The sequence below is a fragment of the Euleptes europaea genome, chromosome 18 (genome assembly GCF_029931775.1).
Source record: "Euleptes europaea isolate rEulEur1 chromosome 18, rEulEur1.hap1, whole genome shotgun sequence".
Lineage (NCBI taxonomy): Eukaryota > Metazoa > Chordata > Lepidosauria > Squamata > Sphaerodactylidae > Euleptes > Euleptes europaea.
Window position 1 is genome coordinate 19,153,500 of NC_079329.1, and position 22,290 is coordinate 19,175,789.

Genomic DNA, 22,290 nt, shown 5'->3' on the forward strand with positions numbered 1-22,290 from the left:
TAACTCCTACATGCAACTGTGGGAATAGAGTTGCTGTTATGACAATTCAAACAACTTTCAAGTGAGTAAGATATATTTTTTGTTCTAATAATAATGAGAAAATAATGAGAAAAATAAACTCATTATTTCCATAAACCATTCAATAAAGATGTGGTGAGAACTTTTGAATGCTGCGAGCTCGATTCCATTGGCTGCTTGGGGCTATGAAGGTGGCATTTCCTAGCTGTCATCTTGGTATCACTTGTAAACAGGATAATTTCAGCACTTATGTCCATTGCTTCTTCAATAACTGGAGTGATAAACAATAACTGGAGGATAAACATCAAACTATTTCGTTTTTTCTAGATTCAAACTATGGAAAAGAAAGTGTGGGAAAACCAAACTATGGTTACAGAATTTATCCTCCTGGGATTTGGAGGCAACCCAGAGCTTCAGATATTTCTCTTTATGATAGTCCTGATAATCTACATGGTGACCATGGTTGGGAACATTCTCATTGTTGCTCTTGTTGTGGCTGACCAACACCTGCACACACCCATGTACTACTTCCTGGGAAATCTTTCCTGCTTGGAGACCTTCTACAGTTCTACCATCCTCCCCAAGATGTTGGCCAGTTTTGTGACTGGAAACAGATCCATTTCTTTCATTGGCTGTTTTCTACAGATGTATTTCTTTGGTTCTCTTGCCGCAACAGAATGTTTTCTCTTGTCTGCCATGTCATATGACAGATACTTGGCCATCTGCAAACCTTTGCATTACACAACCCTTATGAACAATAGAGATTGCCTACATTTAATTATTGGGTCTTGGATAAGTGGCTTTCTAGGAAACAGCGTATTGTTTCCTCTGCTGCAGTTAACATTCTGTGGGCGAAATGACATTGATCATTTCTTTTGTGACTTCAACCCCTTGCTAAAATTAGCATGCAGTGACATTCATAAAATAGTCATTTTTGCTTTCATAATTGCTTGCATATTCACATTACCTCCTTTTCTCTTGACCATGACATCCTACGTTTGCATCATTGCCACCATCCTGAGAATCCCCTCTTCTGCATGAAGGCAGAAGGCTTTCTCTACCTGCTCATCCCATCTTATGGTGGTTACCATTTTCTATGGGACGCTTATGATTGTCTATATGCTACCCAACACCCAAGCACTGGGAGACCTGAACAAAGTCTTTTCAGCCTTTTACACGGTCTTGACCCCTCTGGCAAATCCCCTTATATACAGCCTGAGAAACAAAGAGGTGAAACAGGCCTTGAAGAAGATTCAAGAAAAAATAAGGGCAGTTAGCTCCGTAAGCTAAAATGAAGGGTGGTGTGTGTCCAGGTCCTCCAGATACATTCAATCTTCTGTTAACATAAAGAGTAGCTTGTGCTTGTACTAGCACTAGTCAAACATCTGGACTTGATTAGTAGAAAGGAGAAAATATACGATTTAGAGATTAAAGCTGAAATTTGTTCACTTCCATTGTAAAGGTATGATAAAATTCAAGTGATTGTTAGTTCCGCCATAGAGCATTCCAGGAATTTAGCTATGTGGAGGAACTGATAGATGATAGTACATCTCTGGTTTTTACTTGTGTGTGCTGGTTCATCCCCTCCCTCACATACACAATTGAATTGTTTTTCAATACAATAAAGACGTCTGAAAGATCTCAGTTCCTGATTCCATGGTTCTCTTTCATGGAGAGAGAGAGAGAGAGAGAGAGAGAAAGAGAGAGAGAGAGAGAGAGAGAGAGAGAGAGAGAGAGAGAGAGAGAGAGAGAGAGAGAGAGAGAGAGAGAGAGAGAGAGAGAGAGAAATCTTGTACAAGTGTATGTTTGTTTATTAGTATGTCTTTGTTCTTTACTGTCATGTTTTGTGGGGAGAATGGAGGTCTTAAGTCTTAAACATTCCTGCTGAACATATCAACAGTCCTTCATGCTACCAAATCCTGCTGCTAAATGCCAGGTCAACCACAGGGAAAACAGGACTGACCTGGCATGTATCAGACTGGGGGGGGGGGGGAATATGTTGACCTCTCCCAATTGTGTCCTCTGGGATACTCAGTGTTCCATTAGCATGGGTCTGGGGTATTCAGTGCCCCATTAGCATACGTCTGGAGGGTGGGGAGGTGGTGTTAGTATTCTATCCTCTTATACTAGTGGCCCATCCAGGACACTACTGGTTTTGAGGCCGGGTACATAATGTTGGGATTGAGAGACATGATTGGAATTATATTGGTATAACTCCCACCCTGCTGTCCAACAGTATCCCTGACTGAGTTGACAGAAGGGGTCTCAGGGTGAAGTTGAGGACCCCTAGGCTGTTTGTCCTGGGGAACTTCAGCATTCTAGTTCTAGTTCTTGCTTGCTTGCTTTATTGCTTTCTTTTTACATTCCGTATGTCGCTTGAGTTTTATAACTTCAATAACTAAACTCTTGACTGGAGTACGCATGAAAGAAATTTAAAAGTTATGGTGAAAAAGTTCCTTAGAAATCTCTAGGCTTCTTTTCCTTAGGGACCATCTGCAGTGTTCTGAAATAAGAGTTCTTAAATCTGTCTCTCACTTTTTTAGACTGTGGCATATATGAACTGGGAGTAAAATGGAAGAATTATAATTCCCATTTTCAATCAGAAATGTTGTGAGGAAACCAAAAACATGAGTTTTCAGTTTTGAAGTTCCACTTTTCCACCTCAATAGTAGAAGTAATCTGGTTGTGCTGCTTGACTTTCCAGGCAATACTTGATTTTGTTTTCTTGAGTATTGTTAACTAGGAATATTGTACCTGAGGTTAACTACTTTCATTTCTGTGGTAAGTAAAACTCTTCATAGAACAAATGCCAGGACTCTTTTAATGTACAGCAATGTCTGCTTCATCTATCTATCTATCTATCTATCTATCTATCTATCTATCTATCTATCTATCTATCTATCTATCTATCTATCTATCTATCTATCTATCTATCTATCATCTATCATCTATCATCTATCATCTATCATCTATCATCTATCATCTATCTTTTGTCTGTCATTCTGTTCATCCATCCATCTGGCAAAATAGAGAATAACATGCCTACATATTAAGCCATATCAAATTTCCCTGCTATTCCCTACTAAGTTAAGCACTTATATATTTCAGTTATTTCATTTGACTGTTATTCATGTTTTTGAAGATCTCATTTAAATTCAGTGTGAGATTCAAATACTTGACTTTGGCTAGATTATACCATTACTGATTTAGTGGGGAAAGTCTCATGCAAGTAGCAAGTGCAATTTTCTGATGATATTCTAATAACAGAAGTATGTTGGATGTTGGCAAGTTAATTCAATTGATCCATTTGCAATCTAAGGATGAATGAATGAAAGCTTTTAGATCTATTTCTATTTTATAATTTACCCTGTACATTTGCGAAAGTTGTACAAATCCCATTGATTTCAAAGGGAGTAACATTTCCCATTAAATTGCAATGAGACTTTCCACTGCCATTTTAAGCAGACATACCTTTCTAAGCCTATTAACTTCAGTGGTCTTAGAAGGGTATCATTGTGCTTAGGAAGGCACTGTATAAATGTTAAGCTTTGGATGATTCTTGCCAAAGTAGACATCACTGTGATTATGCTGTGATAGATTTATTAAATACAGTCATTGACCAGCATAACAATAAAAAATAATAATGGTCAGATTCAGATTTTCCACCCAAATCAAAGACCCTGTCATTTCCCCCTTTTTTTGTTTTTAAACTCTGATTTTTTTTAAAAAAACCCAGCATTTTGCATGCAATTACAATGTTCACTTGAAGTTTCAAATTTGCTATAACCCTTATAATACTTCAATGATCCTGATTTTTTTTTAAATCTCTTTTAGTTACTATGACTTTTAGCATGAAATGATAGTTAGAGGTATTTTAAGAAATTTTTTTTATTTAAAATTAATTATTTTTAAGTAAGCAAATAATTCTCAGAAAAAATTGCTTTTGTAGTTCAATTGATACCTTTGGGGTGCAAACAATTCACAGATAGTAATGCAGTTCTGAGTGGAATTACAACCTTCAAAGTCCATTGAAATAAATGATCTTAGAGGGGTGTAATTCTTCATGCGATTGCATGATAAGACACTCAAATATTCTTAAGCATTTGGGTTACTATGAGTATTAATCCCCCCCCCCCAAATTCATCCTATACGTATTAGATTCATATGTAATAGGTGCTGCCCTATGTGATATATTTACTGACAAAAGGATGTCAAGAAATATTTGCTCTTATGTAAGGGTATTGTGGAAGAGACTCACCCCAAATTATTTAAATACAGGGATACCCCCCATGACTTTTTTAAAGAAAAAAAAGTATATTAATGTGGATTGACTCTATAAAGGAAGCCATGGCCCTCAGTTTGCAAGATCTGAGCAAGGCTGTTAAAGATAGGACACTTTGGAAGACATTGATTCATAGGGTCGCCAAGAGTCAGAAATGACTTGACGGCACTTAAGACATAATGTGTGTTGCAAATATAGCCAATTTTCTCAGAATTCTAATGACAGTGGGTTGAATCCTGCCGGCATTGCTATAGGCACATGAAGAAAAAGGGGTGATATTGCTTAAACACCTTAATAACTGCAGCATCTACCTCACATGGTTCTATCCATCCAGAACCCCAATTCCCCAGCATAGTCTTTTGCACAGCCAAATATTCACTTTAGATCAAGGGTGTCAAACTTAATTGTTACGAGGGCGGAATATGACATAAATGTCACTTGGTCAGGCTGGGCCATGCCTTTCCAGCCCAGATCAAGATTGTGGGGTGGCTGCCTCAGCTGGCTCACGGACCAGATAAGAGTTCTGAACGGGCCATATCCTGCTCACGGGCCTTATGTTTGACACCCCTGCTCTAGATGCTTAATGCTGAGTAGAAAGCACAGACAGTTAAGAACACCTAAATCCTTACATTCACAGTGTTTTTAATTTTTTTCAGGATTGTTCGCATTGTAAGTAAGAAAACTCTAAGTTGCAGAAAATAAAAAAGGGAATTGACAAACTGATTTATCATAATTTCTTCAATGAAGCATCAACAAAAACAACCCACTTCTGGTATCTTCTTGGACCCGATGAAGAAAATGATTTCACCAAAACCAACCAACCTTACTGGAGTGACTGAATTTGTCCTTTTGGGTCTAACTGATCATCCTGACGTGCAGGTGCTGTTGTTCATTGTATTTCTCTTGGTTTACATAGTCATAATAGTGGGCAATATGCTAATATTCTTTTTGATCATTGTAGACCCAACTCTTCATACACCAATGTATTTCTTTCTCAAGGTCCTCTCCTTCTTGGATGTCTGCTACTCTTCAGTTGCCCTCCCCAAAATGCTGGTGAATTTCCTGTCTGAGGACAAGAGGATTTCCTATATTGGCTGTGCTGCCCAAATGTTCTTTCTGCTTTTCCTAGGGGCTTCAGAATGCTTCCTCTTGGCCGCTATGGCCTATGACCGCTATGTAGCCATATGCAAACCGCTGATGTACATGGCCATCATGAATGAGAAAGTTTGCCTTTCATTAACAGTCCTGTCATGGTTCTTAGGCAATTTGGCGTCTCTGCTTCAGACAGTCTGGGTTTTTTCCTTGCCATTCTGTGGATCAAATCAAATCAATTACTTTTTCTGTGATATTCCACCCCTCATTAAGCTTTCTTGCATTGACACTTCATCATATGAGATGCAGCTTTTTACAGCAACAATCCTAGTTATTTTGACCCCCTTTTCCCTCGTCCTTGTGTCCTACATTCTGATTATTTCCAGTATCCTAAAGATGACAACAGTGGAAGGCCGTCAGAAAGCCTTCTCCACCTGCTCTTCACACCTCTTGGTGGTGACTTTGTACTACGGGAGTGGCAGCCTGATCTATCTAAAGCCCAAATCCATTTATTCACAGGACAGTAACAAAGTTTTGGCTTTGATGTACACTGCCATAACACCCATATTGAACCCAATTATCTACAGCCTAAGGAACAAAGAGATCAGTGAGGCAATGAAGAGGATGGTGAACAAGGCAATGGACCGAAAAATACTTTTCCACGGGACATAGATTATTGAGCATGGCTGTTTGGTGGTGTTTAATGTTAAACTGGTTATAATTATGATTTTTTTTAAATGTTATAAAATTCCCAGAGTTCAAACAAGCACAAGAATCCACTTTAAAAGATAGTGGAATGTATCCTACCACTCTGGCCTCTGGGGATGGCAAACATATTGGCAACCCTAAGCATCATGGAGTGTCAGTATGGGAAGTCTTTTTAAAGCCTGCATGTATCTCCATACCAGGTTTTGGCCAGCAAGCTTAATTGAAAAATGTGGTATTAAATAGTCACCGCTAAGGAGTCCCAGTGATTCAATTTCAGAACACTATAGGCTGGAAATCAGTTGTAGTTCCTGCAGAACACCAGGCCCCATCTGGAAGTTCTGGTTCTTATATTTAAAGTGCCAAATGACTTGGAACCAGGGTTCTTGAATGACAATCTCATTCCCTTCCTGTCCAACCCAACATTTGACATCTTCCTCCCAATCCATGCTTTGTGTGACTGCATAAAATGGTCAGGTGGTTGCAACAACCAGAAACAGGTCTTTTGAGGCATTTGCAATGGCCTCCTTTTTGTGGTTCACCTAGTACTTACTAGGGCTTCCCATTCTGGGTTGGAAAATGCCTGCAGATCTGGGGGTGGAGCCTGGGGATCAAAGGGCTTGGAGAGGGACAGGACCTCAGTGGGGTATAATGCCATAGATCTCATCCTCCAAAGCAGTCATTTTCTCCAGGGAAACGAAACTGTGTAGCGTGGAGATCACTGGTAATTCCAGGAAATCTCCAGGCCCCACCTCAAGGCTGGCAACTCTACTACTTATTTTATTCTTCTTTAGGTAGCAGGCAGAATTGTTTATTTTACACACATACTTTTCAATGAGAAGTTACATGATTTGCTTTGAGAAGCTTAAGTCTCAGTTTTTTACACAGAAATTCCAAGGTTAAAGATAGGGTTTTTATAAGTTGCTTATTTCACACATGATCATTTTATTCCTTTCTTCCTACTCCCATGTTTCTCAATTAATTAACATACCAAAGTTCCTATAAAAAGGTAGAGTAACCTCTTAAGACTAATGCTAAGGGGGATTTTCAGGAGATAGGAAGGATATTATATCTGACCCATTAAAGACTGTTATATCCCAGTGATTTCTAATAAGAAAATTCAAATATATGTAAAAAATGACTTTGGTTTCAGATTCAAATCAACCATGCAACATATTTCTGAAGAAAGTCATCAACTGTGCTCCACTGGAATAAGATGCTTACATATAAACCACAACATCTTTGAACTAAAACTGCCACCCTTCCCCAGTACTTATTTCATTTATACCTAGGATTGCCAACCACTAGGTACTAGGCTGGAGATCTCCCGCTATTACAACTGATGTCCAGCTGATAGCGATCAGTTCAGCTAGAGAAAATAGCCACTTTGGCAATTGGACTCTATGGCATTGAAGTCCCTCCCCTCCCCAAACTCCGCCCTCCTCAGGCTCTGCCCCAGAAACCTCCCACCAGTGGCAAAGGGGGACCTGGCAACCCTGCATGCTTATCTACTCAGTTGGGACCCAAATCAGGTCATGTTGTTTTTCCTTTCCCCATTTTGGGCTAGGCTGTTAACAATAGGACATTTTGGAGGTCGTTAATTCAAAGGATCACCATAAGTCAGAAACGACTTGACGGCACTTAACACACACACAAACAAACCCAAAACAAAGCATGAGTTTTATAACTTCAATAACTAAACTCTGTGGTTGAAATATGCATAAAAGAAACAGAACTGTAGGCATCCTGATGACAACTTCATTAGAAATCTCCAAGCTTCTTTTCCTCAGGGATATTCTGCAGTGTTCTGAAACAGAGTTTTAAAATTAGTCTGTCCATTCCTTTAGACAGGGAGTATATATGAACTGGGAGTAAGATGGTATAAGTCCCTCATTTTCAAGAAGAGATGATGTGGGGACATCAAAACCACTACTGCTTCCCTGCGGTTTTGAATTTCCATTTTTCTACTTGAATAGTAGAAATCATCTATTTATGCTATTTAGCTTTGCAGGGAAGACTTGATTTTGTTTCTTGAGAACTGTTAACAAGCGATCGTGATTAATTTCTCTGGTAAGTAAAACACTTCATATAATTTAACAAGAAGAAATACCAAGACACTTTTAATATACAACAATATTTGTCTCCTTAACTCTTCACTTAAAATTGATAGATAGTACAATGTGCCTACATATGTATACAATGAGCTACATCAGTTTTCTCTATTATCTTTGTTTCTAGATCTGCCCAAAGTTAAGTATTTTACATTTCAGTTATTTCTGTTGGACAGTTAGGCAATTAAAAAAATATCAATTTAAATTCAACGGTAGTTTCAAATGGCTACATTATTCTCATATTGATTTGGAAAAAAATCTTATGTCCACTCTCTTATTTGTTTGTTAGAAAGTCCAATAGTTTCTGATAATCTTCTATTTTTATAAGCATGTTTCAGATAATTCCATTGATCCATTTATAATATGAAGTTGAATGAAAGCTGTAAGATCTGTTGCCTTCCTATGATAGCAAAGTGTTAATTTGTGAAAGTTGTACAAGTCTCACTTGTTTCAAAAGGGTTAATGTTTCCCATTAAAATACAATGGGACTGGGCCAGGCCCATCCTAAGCAGACTTATGTCCTTCTAATCCAATTAACTTCAGTGGAAGTAGAAGGGTATAACTGTGCTTAGGGAGGCACTGTATAAATGTTTAGCTTTGGGTGAATGATGCCAAATTAAGCATCACTTTAATTAGATTGTCAGAGTCAAAATTTCCCACCAAAATCCAACACTTTGTCATTTTTTAAAATTTAGATAAAGTTTTGAAATCTGCGTCTTCTATGCTCTGAACAAGTTTCATGTTATGATTCAAGCTTGCTATAACTCTTACAATATTTAAATGATATGGATCAAAATCCCCCTTAGTTGTATGTGTGTGTTAAGTGCCGTCAAGTCACTTCCGTCTCATGGCGACCCTATGAATGAAAGTCCTCCAAAATGTCCTATCTTTGACAGCCTTTCTCAGATAATCATTGATTTCAGTGGACTTAAAGGTTGCAGTTCTGCCTAAAACTGCACTAGGGTCTGTGAATTCTTTGTATCACAAACATATCCTTAGTTACTATAGTTACTATATATAGTTACTATAGTTACACAGTTACTATAGTTACATAGTAACCCTTAGTTACTATGACTCTAAGCATGGCAGGATACTCTCAGGTAATTTAAGTAGATTCCCCTTTAGTTAAAAACAGTTATTTTTTTAGTAAGCAAAGGATTTTCTGAAAAAGTAGGTAATTTAGTTCAATTGATATGTTTGTGATACAAAGAATTCACAGATCCTAGTGCAGTTTTAAGCAGAATTGCAACCTTGTAAGTCCATTGAAATCAATGAGCTTAGAAAAGTGTAACTCTGCTTAAGATTGTAAAAGACTTTGGGTTTGCCCATAGACTAATAAATATTCCTTTGATATAAGGAATTTTTAAACCTCCGCTTGGAACCATGGAAGGCACACCTAGTGAGAAAAGGCTAGTGATGATTCAACCCCTAAAATGATCCTGTTCAGGGTTTTGTAAGATTGCTCTGGCTCTATCATTTTGAATTACTGATTGCAAGGTTCCACCACAAAAAGCTTCCCTTCCAGAACATAAGAAATGCCCTGCTGGATCAGACAAAAGCCCATCAAGTCCAGCAGTCTGATCCCACAGTGGCCAACCAGGTGCCTCTAGGAAGCCACAAACAAGACGACTGCAGCAGCACCATCCTGCCTGTGTTCCACCGCACCCAAAATAATAGGCATGTTCCTCTGATACTAGAGAGAATAGGTATGCAGCATGACTAGTATCCATTCAAACTAATAGCCATTGGAACTAGTATCCATTCGAACTAATATCTCTCTCCTCCATGAATATGTCCACTCCCCTCTTAAAGCCCTCCAAGCTGGCAGTCATCACATCCTGGGGCAGGGAGTTCCACAATTTAACTATGCGTTGTGTGAAAAAAATACTTCCTTTTATGTGTTTTGACACAAACTCTCACCCTCCAGCTTTAGCAGATGACCCCGTGTTCTAGTATTATGGGAGAGGGAGAAAAACTTCTCCCTGTCGACTCTCTCCAAACCATGCATAATTTTATAGACGCCTATCATGTCTCCCCTTAGCCACCTTCTTTCCAAGCTAAACAGCCCTAACTGTCCCCATAGGACAGTTGCTCTAGTCCCCTAATCATTTTGGTTGCACTTTTCTGCACCTTTTCAAGCTCTGTAATATCCTTTTTTAGGTGTGGTGACCAGAACTGTACACATTATTCCAAGTGTGGTCTCACCATAGATTTTCTCGGCTGGACGGGGTTAAAAGGCAGCCTACCAGCAGCCCCGTCCCAAGAACACTCCCAGGATGCCGGCATGAGCACTTGGGCTGGCAGGATGCTGGCGGGAGGTCGAGCCAGCCACCATGGGCCGCGTTGCTGTGCCAGTCCTGGGGGACACCGCAAGTGGCACTACAGCGGCGTAGGGGGCTAGTCGCCTCTTAAGCCCATTCAGCCCCCAGGCTCAGGAATGAGCACTAAGAGTATTGATATAGGAGTCAGATATCATTAGACATTCAGGGTACTATGACCATAAATGCCATATAAATTCATTCTATATATATTAGCTTCATAATATAACAGTTGCAGTCATATCTGATGCATTTAGTGACAAAAGGGTGACAGGAAATACATGCTCATACATATGGGTATTGTGAAAGAGATTCACCCCAAATGGTTAAAGCACATCACTTTTTAACCCTATGAATTTTTAAAGGGGGGGAGTATTTGAATGCTTTTGTTGCAAGTATAGCCCTATTTCACAGAATTCTAATGACAGTGGGTTGGATCTTACCAGCTTTGCTATAGGCACATGAGGGAAAAGGGAAGACCTTCTTTAAATCCCTCTCATTACAACATCTATTCATCTCATGTAGCCCTTTACCCATCTATATCCCCTATTTCCCAGCATAGTCTTTCGCATGGCCAAATGTTCTCTCTAGAGGTCTAGATGGTAAAAATCACAAAAATTAAGAAAATCTGAATCCTTAAACTCACAATGCATTTAATTTTTTTGCAGGATTCTTCTCATTATAACTAAGAACTCTCTGGATTGCAGGAAATAAAAACGGGAACTGACAAATTGATTATCGTAATTTCTTCATTCAATGAAGGGTCAACAAAAACAAACTATTTCTGGTATCTTCTTGGATCCAATGAAGAAAATCATTTCACCAACCAACCTTACTGGAGTGGCTGAATTTGTCCTTTTGGGTTTAACCAATCACCCTGACCTGCAGGTGCTGTTGTTCATTGTATTTCTCTTGGTTTACACAGTCATAATGGTGGGCAATATGCTAATTTTCTTTTTGATTCTTGTTGACCCATCTCTTCAGACACCAATGTATTTCTTTCTCAAGGTCCTCTCCTTCTTGGATGTCTGCTATTCTTCAGTCACCCTCCCCAAAATGCTGGTGAATTTCCTGTCTGAGGACAAGAGAATTTCCTATATTGGCTGTGCTGGCCAAATGTTCTTCCTGCTTTTCTTAGGGGCTTCAGAATGCTTCCTCTTGGCAGCTATGGCCTATGACCGCTATGTAGCCATATGCAAACCTCTGATGTACATGGCCATCATGAATGAGAAAGTTTGCCTTTCATTAACAGTCCTGTCATGGTTCTTGGGCAATTTGGTGTCTCTGGTTCAGACAGTTTGGGTTTTTACCTTGCCGTTCTGTGGATCAAAAATCAATTACTTTTTCTGTGATATTCCACCCCTCATTAAGCTTTCTTGCATTGACACTTCTTCATATGAGACGCAGGCCTTTACAGCAACATTCCTAGTCATTTTTGTCCCCTTTTCCCTCATCCTTGTGTCCTACATTCTGATCATTTCCAACATTCTGAAGATGGCAACAGTGGAAGGCCGTCAGAAAGCCTTCTCCACTTGCTCTTCACACCTCCTGGTGGTGACTTTGTACTACGGGAGTGGCAGCCTTATCTATCTAAAGCCCAAATCCATTTATTCACAGGACAGTAACAAAGTTTTGGCTTTGATGTACACTACCATAACACCCATGTTGAACCCAATGATCTACAGCCTAAGGAACAAAGAGATCAGTGAGGCAATGAAGAGGATGGTGAACAAGGCAATGAACAAAAAAATACTTTTCCATGGGACATAGTTTATTGATCATGGCTGTCTGGTGGCACATAATATTAAACTGGTTATAATTTTTTGGTACTATGGGAGTGGCAGCCTGATCTATCTAAAGCTAGGGCTGTTGAAAAGAAAATTTGGTATAGTTCGGCTTTGGCAAAATTCGGCCTGTTTTTATTTGGGCCGTGCCGAAGTCCGAACTCCCCCGCTTCGGATCCCTGGAAATTCGGGGGGATCCGGAGTTCAGGGGAAAATTCACCCCCCCCCATGCACGCGTGCAGGGGGCCCTTTAAACAGATCTGCGCCTCCCAGCTGGGAGGTGCAGATCTGTTTAAAGGGCCCCCCACATGCCTTCAGGGAAGCCCCCTGAAGGCGCGTGTGGGCCCTTTAAACAAGCCCCTCTGCGCTGTCTGCGCAGGCAGCGCAGAGGGTTTCCAGACCCCCCCAGCCCTGCCGGGAGTCCCGGCAGTGCTGGGAGGAGGGGGGCTTTAAATAGATCTGTGCCTCACGGCCAGGAGGCGCAGATCTATTTAAAGGGTCCGCCGCGCGCCTCCAGGGAAGCTCCCTGGAGGCGCGCGGGGGGACTTCAAACAGATCTGCGCCTCCCAGCCGGGAGGCGCAGATCTATTTAAAGCCCCCCCCAGCCCTGCCGGGACTCCCAGCAGGGCTGGCGGGGGGCTGGCAAGACCCTCTGCGCTGTCTGCGCAGAAAGCGCAGAGGGTCTTACCAGGCCCCGCCAGCCCTGCTGGGATTCCCAGCAGGGCTGGGGGGCTTTAAATAGATCAGACGGTCAGCACAGAGGGTTAAATAGATCAGACAGCGCAGAGGGTTTCCAGACCCCCTCCCTGCAGGGCTGGGAGGGTGGCTTTAAATAGATATGTGCCTCCCGGCCGGGAGGCACAGATGTATTTAAAGGGCCCACCGCGCGCCTCCAGGGAAGCTCCCTGGAGGCGCGTGGGGGGGGGGCAGATCTGCGCCTTCCAGCTGGAAGGCGCAGATCTGTTTAAAGGGGCCGAATTCACCAAATTTATTCGGGAACACCCTGAACTCGGCGAATTCGGCTCCCCGGTTTCCCCCCTTTTTGAGTTCGTTTCGTCCAAACCGAAAAACTGCCGAATTGCGCAGATCTATTTAAAGCCCCTCTCCCAGCAGGGCTGTGGGGGGGTCTGGAAACCCTCTGCGTTGTCTGTGCAGACAGCGCAGAGGGTCTCGCCAGCCCCCCGCCAGCCCTGCTGGGAGTCCCGGCAGGGCTGGGGGGGGCTTTAAATAGATCTGCGCCTCCCGACCGGGAGGCGCAGATCTGTTTGAAGTCCCCCCGCACGCCTCCAGAGAAGCTCCCTGGAGGCGCGCGGGGGAAAACAGATCTGCGCCTTTTTGAGTTTGTTTCGTCCAAACTGAAAAACTGCCGAATTGCAGGAAATTGCAGCTGTTTTTTGGTTCGGACCGAACTGAATCAACAGCCCTATCTAAAACCCAAATCCATTTATTCGCAGGACAGTAACAAAGTGTTGGCTTTGATGTACACTGCCATAGCACCCATGTTGAACCCAATTATCTGCAGCCTAAGGTACAAATAGTTGAGTGAGGCAATGAAGAGGATGGTGAACAAGGCAATGAAGCGAAAAATACTTATCCATGAGACATAGGTTATTGATCATGACTGTCTGGGTGTGTGTGTGTGTGTGTGTGTATATATATATATATATATATATATATATATATATATATATATATATATATATATATATATATATCCTATACAGTCCTCAGAGTGCAAACAAGTACAAGAATCCAGTTTGTTTAAAAGACAGTGATGCGCATCCTTCCACTCTGTTCAGTAAAGTTTGAATTCTTCCTCCGGCATAAGGGAGGAAAGGAAAAAGCCACCAAAGTTGGAGGAAGGTTTCTTAGGGAGTCTTGAATCTTTACTGTGTAGAGTGATAGGTTGCATGCCAGCTTGTTGAAATTGGATTTGATTTGGTTGTTCTTTCTAAACCAATAGCCCAATTCTTAACCTTCAGGGACAGTAGCTGAATTTGCAATCAATCCCTATTTTTTAAAAAGAGGCAAAGTCTGAGGGGATAGAAAACATGTTGGCACACTTATGGGTAGGTTCTTCAAAGCCTGCCTGCATCTCCAGACCATGTATTGGCCAGCAAGCCTACTCCGGTAGAGAAATTAAAAATTAAGCGTTGAGGCTGTGGTCATGTGGCTAAGGCAAAACAAGATGAAACTGAATCCAGACAAGACAGAGAACTCTTTAGCTGTGTGCGTGTGAAGAAGAGTAAATAGAGCTCAAAGTCGCTGTTGATGTTTGTGGGCAAAAAGGGGAATACTGTGTAATGGGTGCCCCTGCCACCTGAGGTGCTGTTGAGCACAATGGTGAGAAAGGAGTATAAATTCCACTTCTTCTGCTGAGGATCACTGCCTGACTTTCCCCACCTCTGCTATTACACATCAATTACATATCAAGAAAGGTGTGACTCCATCTTCTGTGCACAGTGATCATTTGCAGTGCAATCCTAAACAGAGTTATACCTTCCCTTCTCCATCTAAGTTAATGAGCTTTGAATGGTGTACCTCAGTGTAGGATTGTATAGTTACACTTCCATCACCTCCTCTCCCTTATTTTAAAAGCCAGGAATATGTTCATTATGCTTTCCTAGTGTATTGTTGACCAAAAGAACAATAATCCTACAATAGATTATCCACAAATCTCAATATACCACTGCAGTTACAACTTGTGAAATTGAATACGGCGCATTCCTGGGCTACCTTGGTGGTCATGACCATAAATGGATGGTTTGAAGGTTTGGGAGATGGTGATGAACTTTGAAGAATGACAACTCTAAGATCTTTGGCTAAGCCAGCTAGGTGACCTTGGGCTAGTCACAGTTCTCTTTGAGCTCTCTCAGCCTCATCTACCTCACAAGGTGTCTATTGTGGGGAGAGGAAGGGAAGGAGATTGTAAGCCGGCTGGTCTGCCCATGTGAATTCAGCTTCGTCTTCCTTCCAACTTTTCATACAAGCACACACACTGCTAGGGTTGCCAACTCCAGTCTGGGAAATTCCTGGAGAATGCGGGCTGGAACCTGGGTATCAAGGGGTTGGTAGATAGGAAGGAGTTTAGCAGGGTATAAGGCCACAGAGTCTAGTCCACCCTCTAAAGCAGCCATTTTCTCCAGGGGGAATAATCACTGTGGCCTGGAAATCAGTTGTAGTTCTGGGAGAATACCAAGGCCCACTTGATGGTTGGCAACCCTACAAAATAGAAAGGACCTTTTTTTTTTTTTACCTCTTACAGCTCAGATGAGAAATTACTCATTTCCATGTTTTTTTTTTAAGTCTGTTGTTCCATTATGAAGTATTGTGGGATATAATAATACAAGATCTTATAATACCAGCATTTCTATCGTCCTTCTTGATAATATCCTAAATATTCTCATTGGGTTAAATTGCATGTATGGAAAAAAGTTTCTTCAGCCAAGTGAGTAAGGAAGTTTTCAGCAGATGTGAAGGGCAAATTAAGTGATTTACTTTTCAGAAATGAATAACACACATAAAAGCCAAAACTCCAAACATTGATTTGATGTAAAACATTGACTACCTTTTCACTAATTTTAGGGTCCCCAAGGAAATGAACAATAGTAATAAACAAGATTAAAAGCATGAGTTCTAAATGTATATTTAACAGTCTATAACATGGCTATCACCAAATACAAACACTTCCAGTAATGTATCTGGTTCAACATAACAGTTATGAAAAAACATTTATTAAAGCTGTGAGCTTTAACATCACCTGAAGCGCTTATATGGGAGGCAGCATGGTATTTCTGTAGATTGTGCCAGATTTACTCTGGGATAGAAAATTAAAGGACCTCAGCTAGGGGAGGGGGAAACCTTCTCTCCCTGAGACTCAGGAGAGATGTTGTCAATCAGAACAAACAGTACTGAGTTAGATGGACCAATGGCGTGACTTACTGTAAAGTGGTCTTAAGGCTGTTTATAAATTAAAATAGCATGTAAGGTATACATAACATTGCAATGGTGTAACACAAATTAATCAGGAGCACACTGATGAAAGTGGATAAACAAAACGACTCACAATGACCACAGAAAGAAATGTAAAAGGAAGCCAAGGGGCTTCCTCGAGGCACCTGGTTGGCCACTGTGTGAACAGACTGCTGGAATTGATGGGCCTTGGTCTGATCCAGCAGAGCTTTTCATATGTTCTTAATATTCATATATCTGTGTATAATGATTGGATGATGATGATGAAGAAGAGTTGCTTTTTATATGGTGATTTTCTCTACCTTTTAAACAGGTGTACAATCTCCTTCCCTTCCTCTCCCCACAACAGACACCTTGTGAGGTAGGTGAGGCTGTGAGAGAACTCCAAGAGAACTGTGTCTAGCCCAAGGTCTCCCAGCTGGCTTCATGTATAGGAGTTGGGAAACCAACCCAGTTCACCAGATTAGAGTCCACCGCTCATGTGGAGGAGTGGGGCATCAAACCCCGTTCTCCAGATTAGAGTCCACCACTCTTAACCACTATACCTTGCTGGCTGTCAGTACTATGCTGAGGTTCCTTGAACCCTGCCCCCCCCCAAAGGAACATGTAACACATGTGCTTTGGTAGCCCAAACAACTCTTAGTCCATTACAGGGTTATGGGGGGAAAGAGGCTAGAGGCTGCCTCTTTCCGGCTCCTGGATTAAGTTTATTGGTACATATTAGGGCTGCCAGCTCTTCTGCTGACAGCTGTTCTTGGCTGTCACTTCTCCAAGTGGTATGGGGATAATGGGGAGGGAAAGAAAACACCTGGCAACCTTATGTAGCTGCCTGACTAATGGGCTTTCAGTATTTTCTGTAAATCTTTTAGAAATTTAAAAAAATGTGGTGACAAATACCAACGTATTTAGATATCTGAAGTGAGCAGTGGCTCACAAAAGCTCATACTTTGCCAGAAAAATACAGATGTGTGAAAAATGCCACACATCTATTAAGATGGACATCCTTTACAACATCAGCATAAGACTGGTTTTTGTGGAAATGAGACACTGATATATGACCATGATAGTCTTCATTTCATTTGACTTTCAGTGTACCATCTTGGACTTTCAAAGGGCTTCTTTTTCAAGTACATACATCCCCCAACACATTTTTTTCAGGGCATCTTTTACTTCTCTGTTTCTCAAACTGTATATGAGAGGGTTAACAAGGGGAGTCAGAAAAGTGTAAAACACGGAGAAGACTTTGTTCAGTTCTCTAAGGGTGGCGGTCTTTGGGAGCACATAAACAATAATGATGGTCCCATAGAAAATAGTTACCGCAATAAGGTGGGAGGAGCAGGTAGAGAAAGCCTTCTTTCTTCCAGTGGTGGATGGAATCTTCATAATCGTGATGATGATGAAAATATAAGATGTTATCGTTAATACGAATGGAGGCAAAGTGAGTAAAGATGCAGTTATGTAATTTGCAAGTTCCATTTTGTGAATATCACTGCAGGCAAGTTTCATGAGTGGGGTAAGATCACAGAAAAAATGGTCAATTACATTAGGACCACAGAATGTCAATCTTAACATCAGGAATAACAATACTGACATAATCATGAATCCATTAACCCAAGACCCAGCTGCCAGTTGGAAGCATAACCTGCCATTCATAAGAGTTGTGTAGCGCAAGGGTTTGCATATGGCCAAATAGCGATCATAAGACATCATGGCAAAGAGACAGCATTCTGAACTCACAAAAGAGGCACATAAATAAAACTGTGTCATACAACCAGCCACTGACAAAGTTTGATCCCCTGTTAAGAAGCTTAATAACATTCTGGGCAAAACAGTGGAGCTGTTGCAGGTCTCCAAGCAGGACAAGTTCCCCAAGAAGAAGTACATGGGAGTGTGAAGCTTCTTATCAATCACAACTAACACAACAATGAGGATGTTTCCAACCATGGTCGCTATATAGATCACCAAGAATACCAAGAACAGCAGCACTTCTAGTTTCTTGAGATCCCCGAATCCAAGGAGGATAAAATGTGTGACGAGTGTTTGGTTTCCCAATTCTGTGTTTGTCATCTCTTAAATCAAGGGAGAAAAAGAAACAAAGATGTACACATAATGAACAGTGTCATAAACAAGTTCATAAACAAGAGTTGTCAAACTCAAAAGAAGAAAGAAATACGAAGACGATGAAAGTACCATTGAATAGAGACATAACTGGTCTGTTCTTAAGGAGAACTTTTCACTCTTCACTATGGGTGCCATGAAGCTCATCTTCAGGCACCATCAGGTATTTTAAATCTTTCATTATGGAGAATTTTATATTTCAAGCCATGTAGATGTATATATATATTCCTCTAGGTGGCTCTGATACCCATGGGGAAATAACCTCCCATAGTTCATTGTTTATTTTTAATTGGAGAAAGGAACTTTCCCTTGGTTCTGGGAATTATGTTTCAGAGGAAGATACTTGTGTTAATCCTTAACAAAATAAGAGCACCCTAAAATTTACCAAGGGACAATTAAAATATGCATTAGCACCCCCCCCCCATGAGTGTCCATCATCTCAATTCTCATTACTCAGCCCTCAATGACTAAGCAAATAAATTGTCAAAATATTTTCGAAAGCTTTCACAGTCAGTGTTCATAGGTTCTTGTAGGTTATCCGGGCTGTGTGACCGTGGTCTTGATATTTTCTTTCCTGATGTTTCGCCAGCAGCTGTGGCAGGCATCTTCAGAGAAATAACACTGAAGGACAGTGTCTCTCAGTGTCAAAGTGTGTTTGAAGAGTAATTTATATAGTCAGAAGGGGGTTGGATTTGAGCTGAGTCATTGTTCTGCAAAAGTATAAAAAGTAATGTGCTAATCATTGTCCTGTAAGTATCAAGGTAATGTGCTAATTAGGGTGTGGTGTGTTAATGTGAAATCATTGTATCCTGAAGTGATCTTGTTAACATGTGGAATGCACAGCTAATCTGCATGGCTATTGTGGACTGTAGTCTTTGTTAGTCTGGAGTTTTTCAAGTCTGGACTAATAAAGTCTACAGTCTACAGTGTTACTCCTCTGAAGATGCGTGCCACAGCTGCTGGAGAAATGTCAGGAAAGAAAATGCCAAGACCACAATCACACAGCCCGGATAACCTACAAGAACCTGTAAATAATTTGTCAGTTTCATTGGAAAACCATTAAGTCAGATCATACCAGCTTTTCCATTTGATGTTGCCCAATTCCCAGCTTCACTGAAGGGCTTCTAGCTTCTCTGAAGTACGACCTTTTAAAATCTTCATGGCAAAAAACCTTCGATGAGAAATTGTCATTGTTGGGCTTCTTGCAGGATATGTTATTAGATCTTGGGAAAACTGAAACTTCCACCAAAATTAAAAAGCACATTAAAGAGCTTGATTATAATAGCACTACTTTTCGTGCTTGCTGCGTTTATTCATCTCAGTTTTTTGGAATACCACCACCACACAATTTGCCCACTTATACTTATTATTTGACAACTCCTCGTCTTTCTAGAGTCTTTTGTTTAGCTAGACTGAATGCTAACCCCTCTATGGCTATGCAGGACAGAATTTTGAATATACCATACCCAGACAGGACCTCTCCTTGCTCTTCTGCCTCTATTGATTCATTAGCTCATGCCTTCTTGGAATGCCGCTTTTATGAGGAACTTCGATCACATTACATCTCTCCCCTTTTAACATATAACTCTAATGACTCTGTCTCTGACATAATGCCTTTTTTATTAAGTGACAGGAAACCCAAGGCTACATTGTCAGCGGCAAGATTTATTTCAGTCCTTATATCCCTCAAACATTAGATTTATGCTGCTCAGGATCAATGGATCAAGGAGCTTCTAAGGGATAAAAGGAAAGGACTTGTCTCAAAGGGCTTTTGTCCATGTGGATCCCAGCACAACGCTTTGGGTGGTTGGAATGGATGACTTGTTCTTCTTTTGCCAGCAGAAAGCTGATGGGATCCAACAGAGTGCTTGATAAGAACGTTCAGTAAATGTTGATTTGACAGTGATCATTCATTTACACATTCAAATCACCGCAACACAGATATCATTAAAAGATTAATGTAAATGTGTGGCCAGCCTTTAGTTTCTTTCAAAGCCATAAATGTCAGCTGTCTAAAACACCTGTTTTGAGGACAGGTGAGGGAGGATATTTTTACCTTCGAATCTTTTTACTGAAGAATAAAGTTGGACAACGAAGAAAGCTGGCAGGAAGAAAGTAAATTCCTTTGAAATGCATTGTTGGAGGAGAGCTTTACAGAGACCATGGAGTGTGGTGAGCAGTGTGAAACAGCTGCCTCTGTTGCCTATCAGAAGCTATTGCAAGTGGGAAAAAGGGAATGCTGAAAATTTTAAAATCCTGTATTGCTCCAGAAGCTCTGAAAGCTCCAAATAATTGTACATCTAGCTCAGCAGGGAGGGACTGTTTGGCTCATTTAAGAATCAGTGGTCTAGATCAGGGGTGTCAAACTCATTTGTTACGAGGGCCGGATATAACATAAATGTCACTTTGTCAGGCTGGGCCATGTGGACCACAAAATTTAATGTCAGGTACCAGAGATACAAACTTTATAGAAGACACAGGCAAAGCCATTTAAGGATATTCTTTTTTCTTTTACTTAAAATACAAACATGCTTAACACAATAACACTTACAGTATTTTCTTTTATTTAACAGTCTTTAATCATTGACATCTTCAAACTGGGGGAGATTGCTGCCTCAGCTGGCTTGTGGGATGGATAAAAGCTCTCAAGGGGCCAGATACAGCCCCCAGGCCTTATGTTTGACCCTCTTGGTCTAGATACATTTCCTTAGAAATCTTTTTAGGGCCTCTTTCATCTCTCTGGTTCATAGGCTATATATCAGAGGATTGACTAGGGGAGTGAGGACAGCATAAAAAACAGAGAAGAGTTTGTTTAATGCTTTGAGAGGAGATGGTACCTGGAGGTTGGCAACACTAGTGTGACACCAATTAAGTGACAATAATGCTAGGGAAAGCTGAAGGCAGCTGGAAAAGAGATAGGAGATACATGAGATACATTGTCTCAAAAAAGGAAGCCATGGCCCTCAGTTTGCAAGACCTGGGCTAGGCTGTTAACAATAGGATGTTTTGGAGGTCATTAATTCAAAGGGTCCCCATAGGTCAGAAGTGACTTGACAGCACTTAACACACAAACCCAAAACAAAACATGAGTCTTATAACTTCAGTAACTAAACTCTGTGGTGGAAATATGCATGAAAGAAACATAACTGTAGGCATCATGATGGCAACTTCATTAGAAATCTCCAAGCTTCTTTTCCTCAGGGATATTGTGCAGTGTTCTGAAATAGTGTTAAGATCAGTCTGTCCATCCCTTTCGACAGGGAGCATATATGAACTGGGGGTAAGATGGTATAAGTCCCTCATTTTCAAGAAGAGATGATGTGGGGACATCAAAACCACTACTGCTTCCCTGCGGTTTTAAATTGCCATTTTCCCACTCGAATAGTAGAAATCATCTATTTATGCTATTTAGCTTTTCAGGGAAGACTTGACCTTGTTTCTTGAGAATTGTTAACAAGCGATCGTTGCACCTGTGATTAATTTCTCTGGTAAGTAAAACACTTCATATAATTTAACAAGAAAAAAATACCAAGACTCTTAATATTCAACAATGTTTGCTTCCTTAACTCTTCACTTAAAATAGATATATAGTACAATGGGCTTACATATGTATACAGTAAGCTACATCAGTTTTCTCTATTATATTTGTTTCTAGATCTGGCTGAAGTTAAGTATTTTATATTTCAGTTATTTCTGTTGGACAGTTAGCCAATTAAAAAAATCAATTTAAATTCAATGGTAGTTTCAAATAGCTAGATTATGCTCACATTGATTTGGGAAAAAATCTTATGTCCACTCTTATTTGTTTGGTAGAAAGTCCAATTGTTTCTGATAATCTTCTGTTTTTATAAGCATGTTTCAGATAATTCCATTGATCCATTTGTAATATG

At 40.6% G+C, this 22,290-nt stretch overlaps 3 protein-coding genes across 3 annotated transcripts; 2 read left to right on the plus strand and 1 right to left on the minus strand.

Annotated features, from left to right (window-relative positions):
* Positions 1 to 354: 354 nt before the first annotated feature.
* On the plus strand, positions 355 to 8,142 carry LOC130490736 (olfactory receptor 10A7-like). Its single transcript, XM_056864544.1, has 3 exons — positions 355 to 945; positions 5,096 to 6,019; positions 8,101 to 8,142. The coding sequence occupies exons 1-3, from the start codon at positions 355 to 357 to the stop codon at positions 8,140 to 8,142; spliced, it is 1,557 nt and encodes a 518-aa protein (XP_056720522.1).
* A 3,140-nt stretch (positions 8,143 to 11,282) lies between these two features.
* On the plus strand, positions 11,283 to 12,296 carry LOC130490737 (olfactory receptor 10A7-like). Its single transcript, XM_056864545.1, has one exon. The coding sequence runs from the start codon at positions 11,283 to 11,285 to the stop codon at positions 12,294 to 12,296; it is 1,014 nt and encodes a 337-aa protein (XP_056720523.1).
* A 5,187-nt stretch (positions 12,297 to 17,483) lies between these two features.
* Positions 17,484 to 18,226, minus strand: LOC130490738 (olfactory receptor 1020-like). The gene is given in 2 exon segments (XM_056864546.1): positions 17,484 to 17,509; positions 17,512 to 18,226. Coding segments are annotated over 2 exon segments (741 nt in total).
* Between the last annotated feature and the right edge of the window lie 4,064 nt (positions 18,227 to 22,290).

Excerpts from the sequence above, each read along its gene's own strand:
- LOC130490736 (XM_056864544.1), top strand. The coding sequence starts at position 355 with ATGGAAAAGAAAGTGTGGGAAAACCAAACTATGGTTACAGAATTTATC. Across the intron at positions 946-5,095 it reads GCAGTGACATTCATAAAATA|AAAATGATTTCACCAAAACC; the intron begins GTCATTTTTGCT and ends GACCCGATGAAG. Across the intron at positions 6,020-8,100 it reads GTGAGGCAATGAAGAGGATG|CTTTGCAGGGAAGACTTGAT; the intron begins GTGAACAAGGCA and ends TATGCTATTTAG.
- LOC130490737 (XM_056864545.1), top strand. The coding sequence starts at position 11,283 with ATGAAGGGTCAACAAAAACAAACTATTTCTGGTATCTTCTTGGATCCA.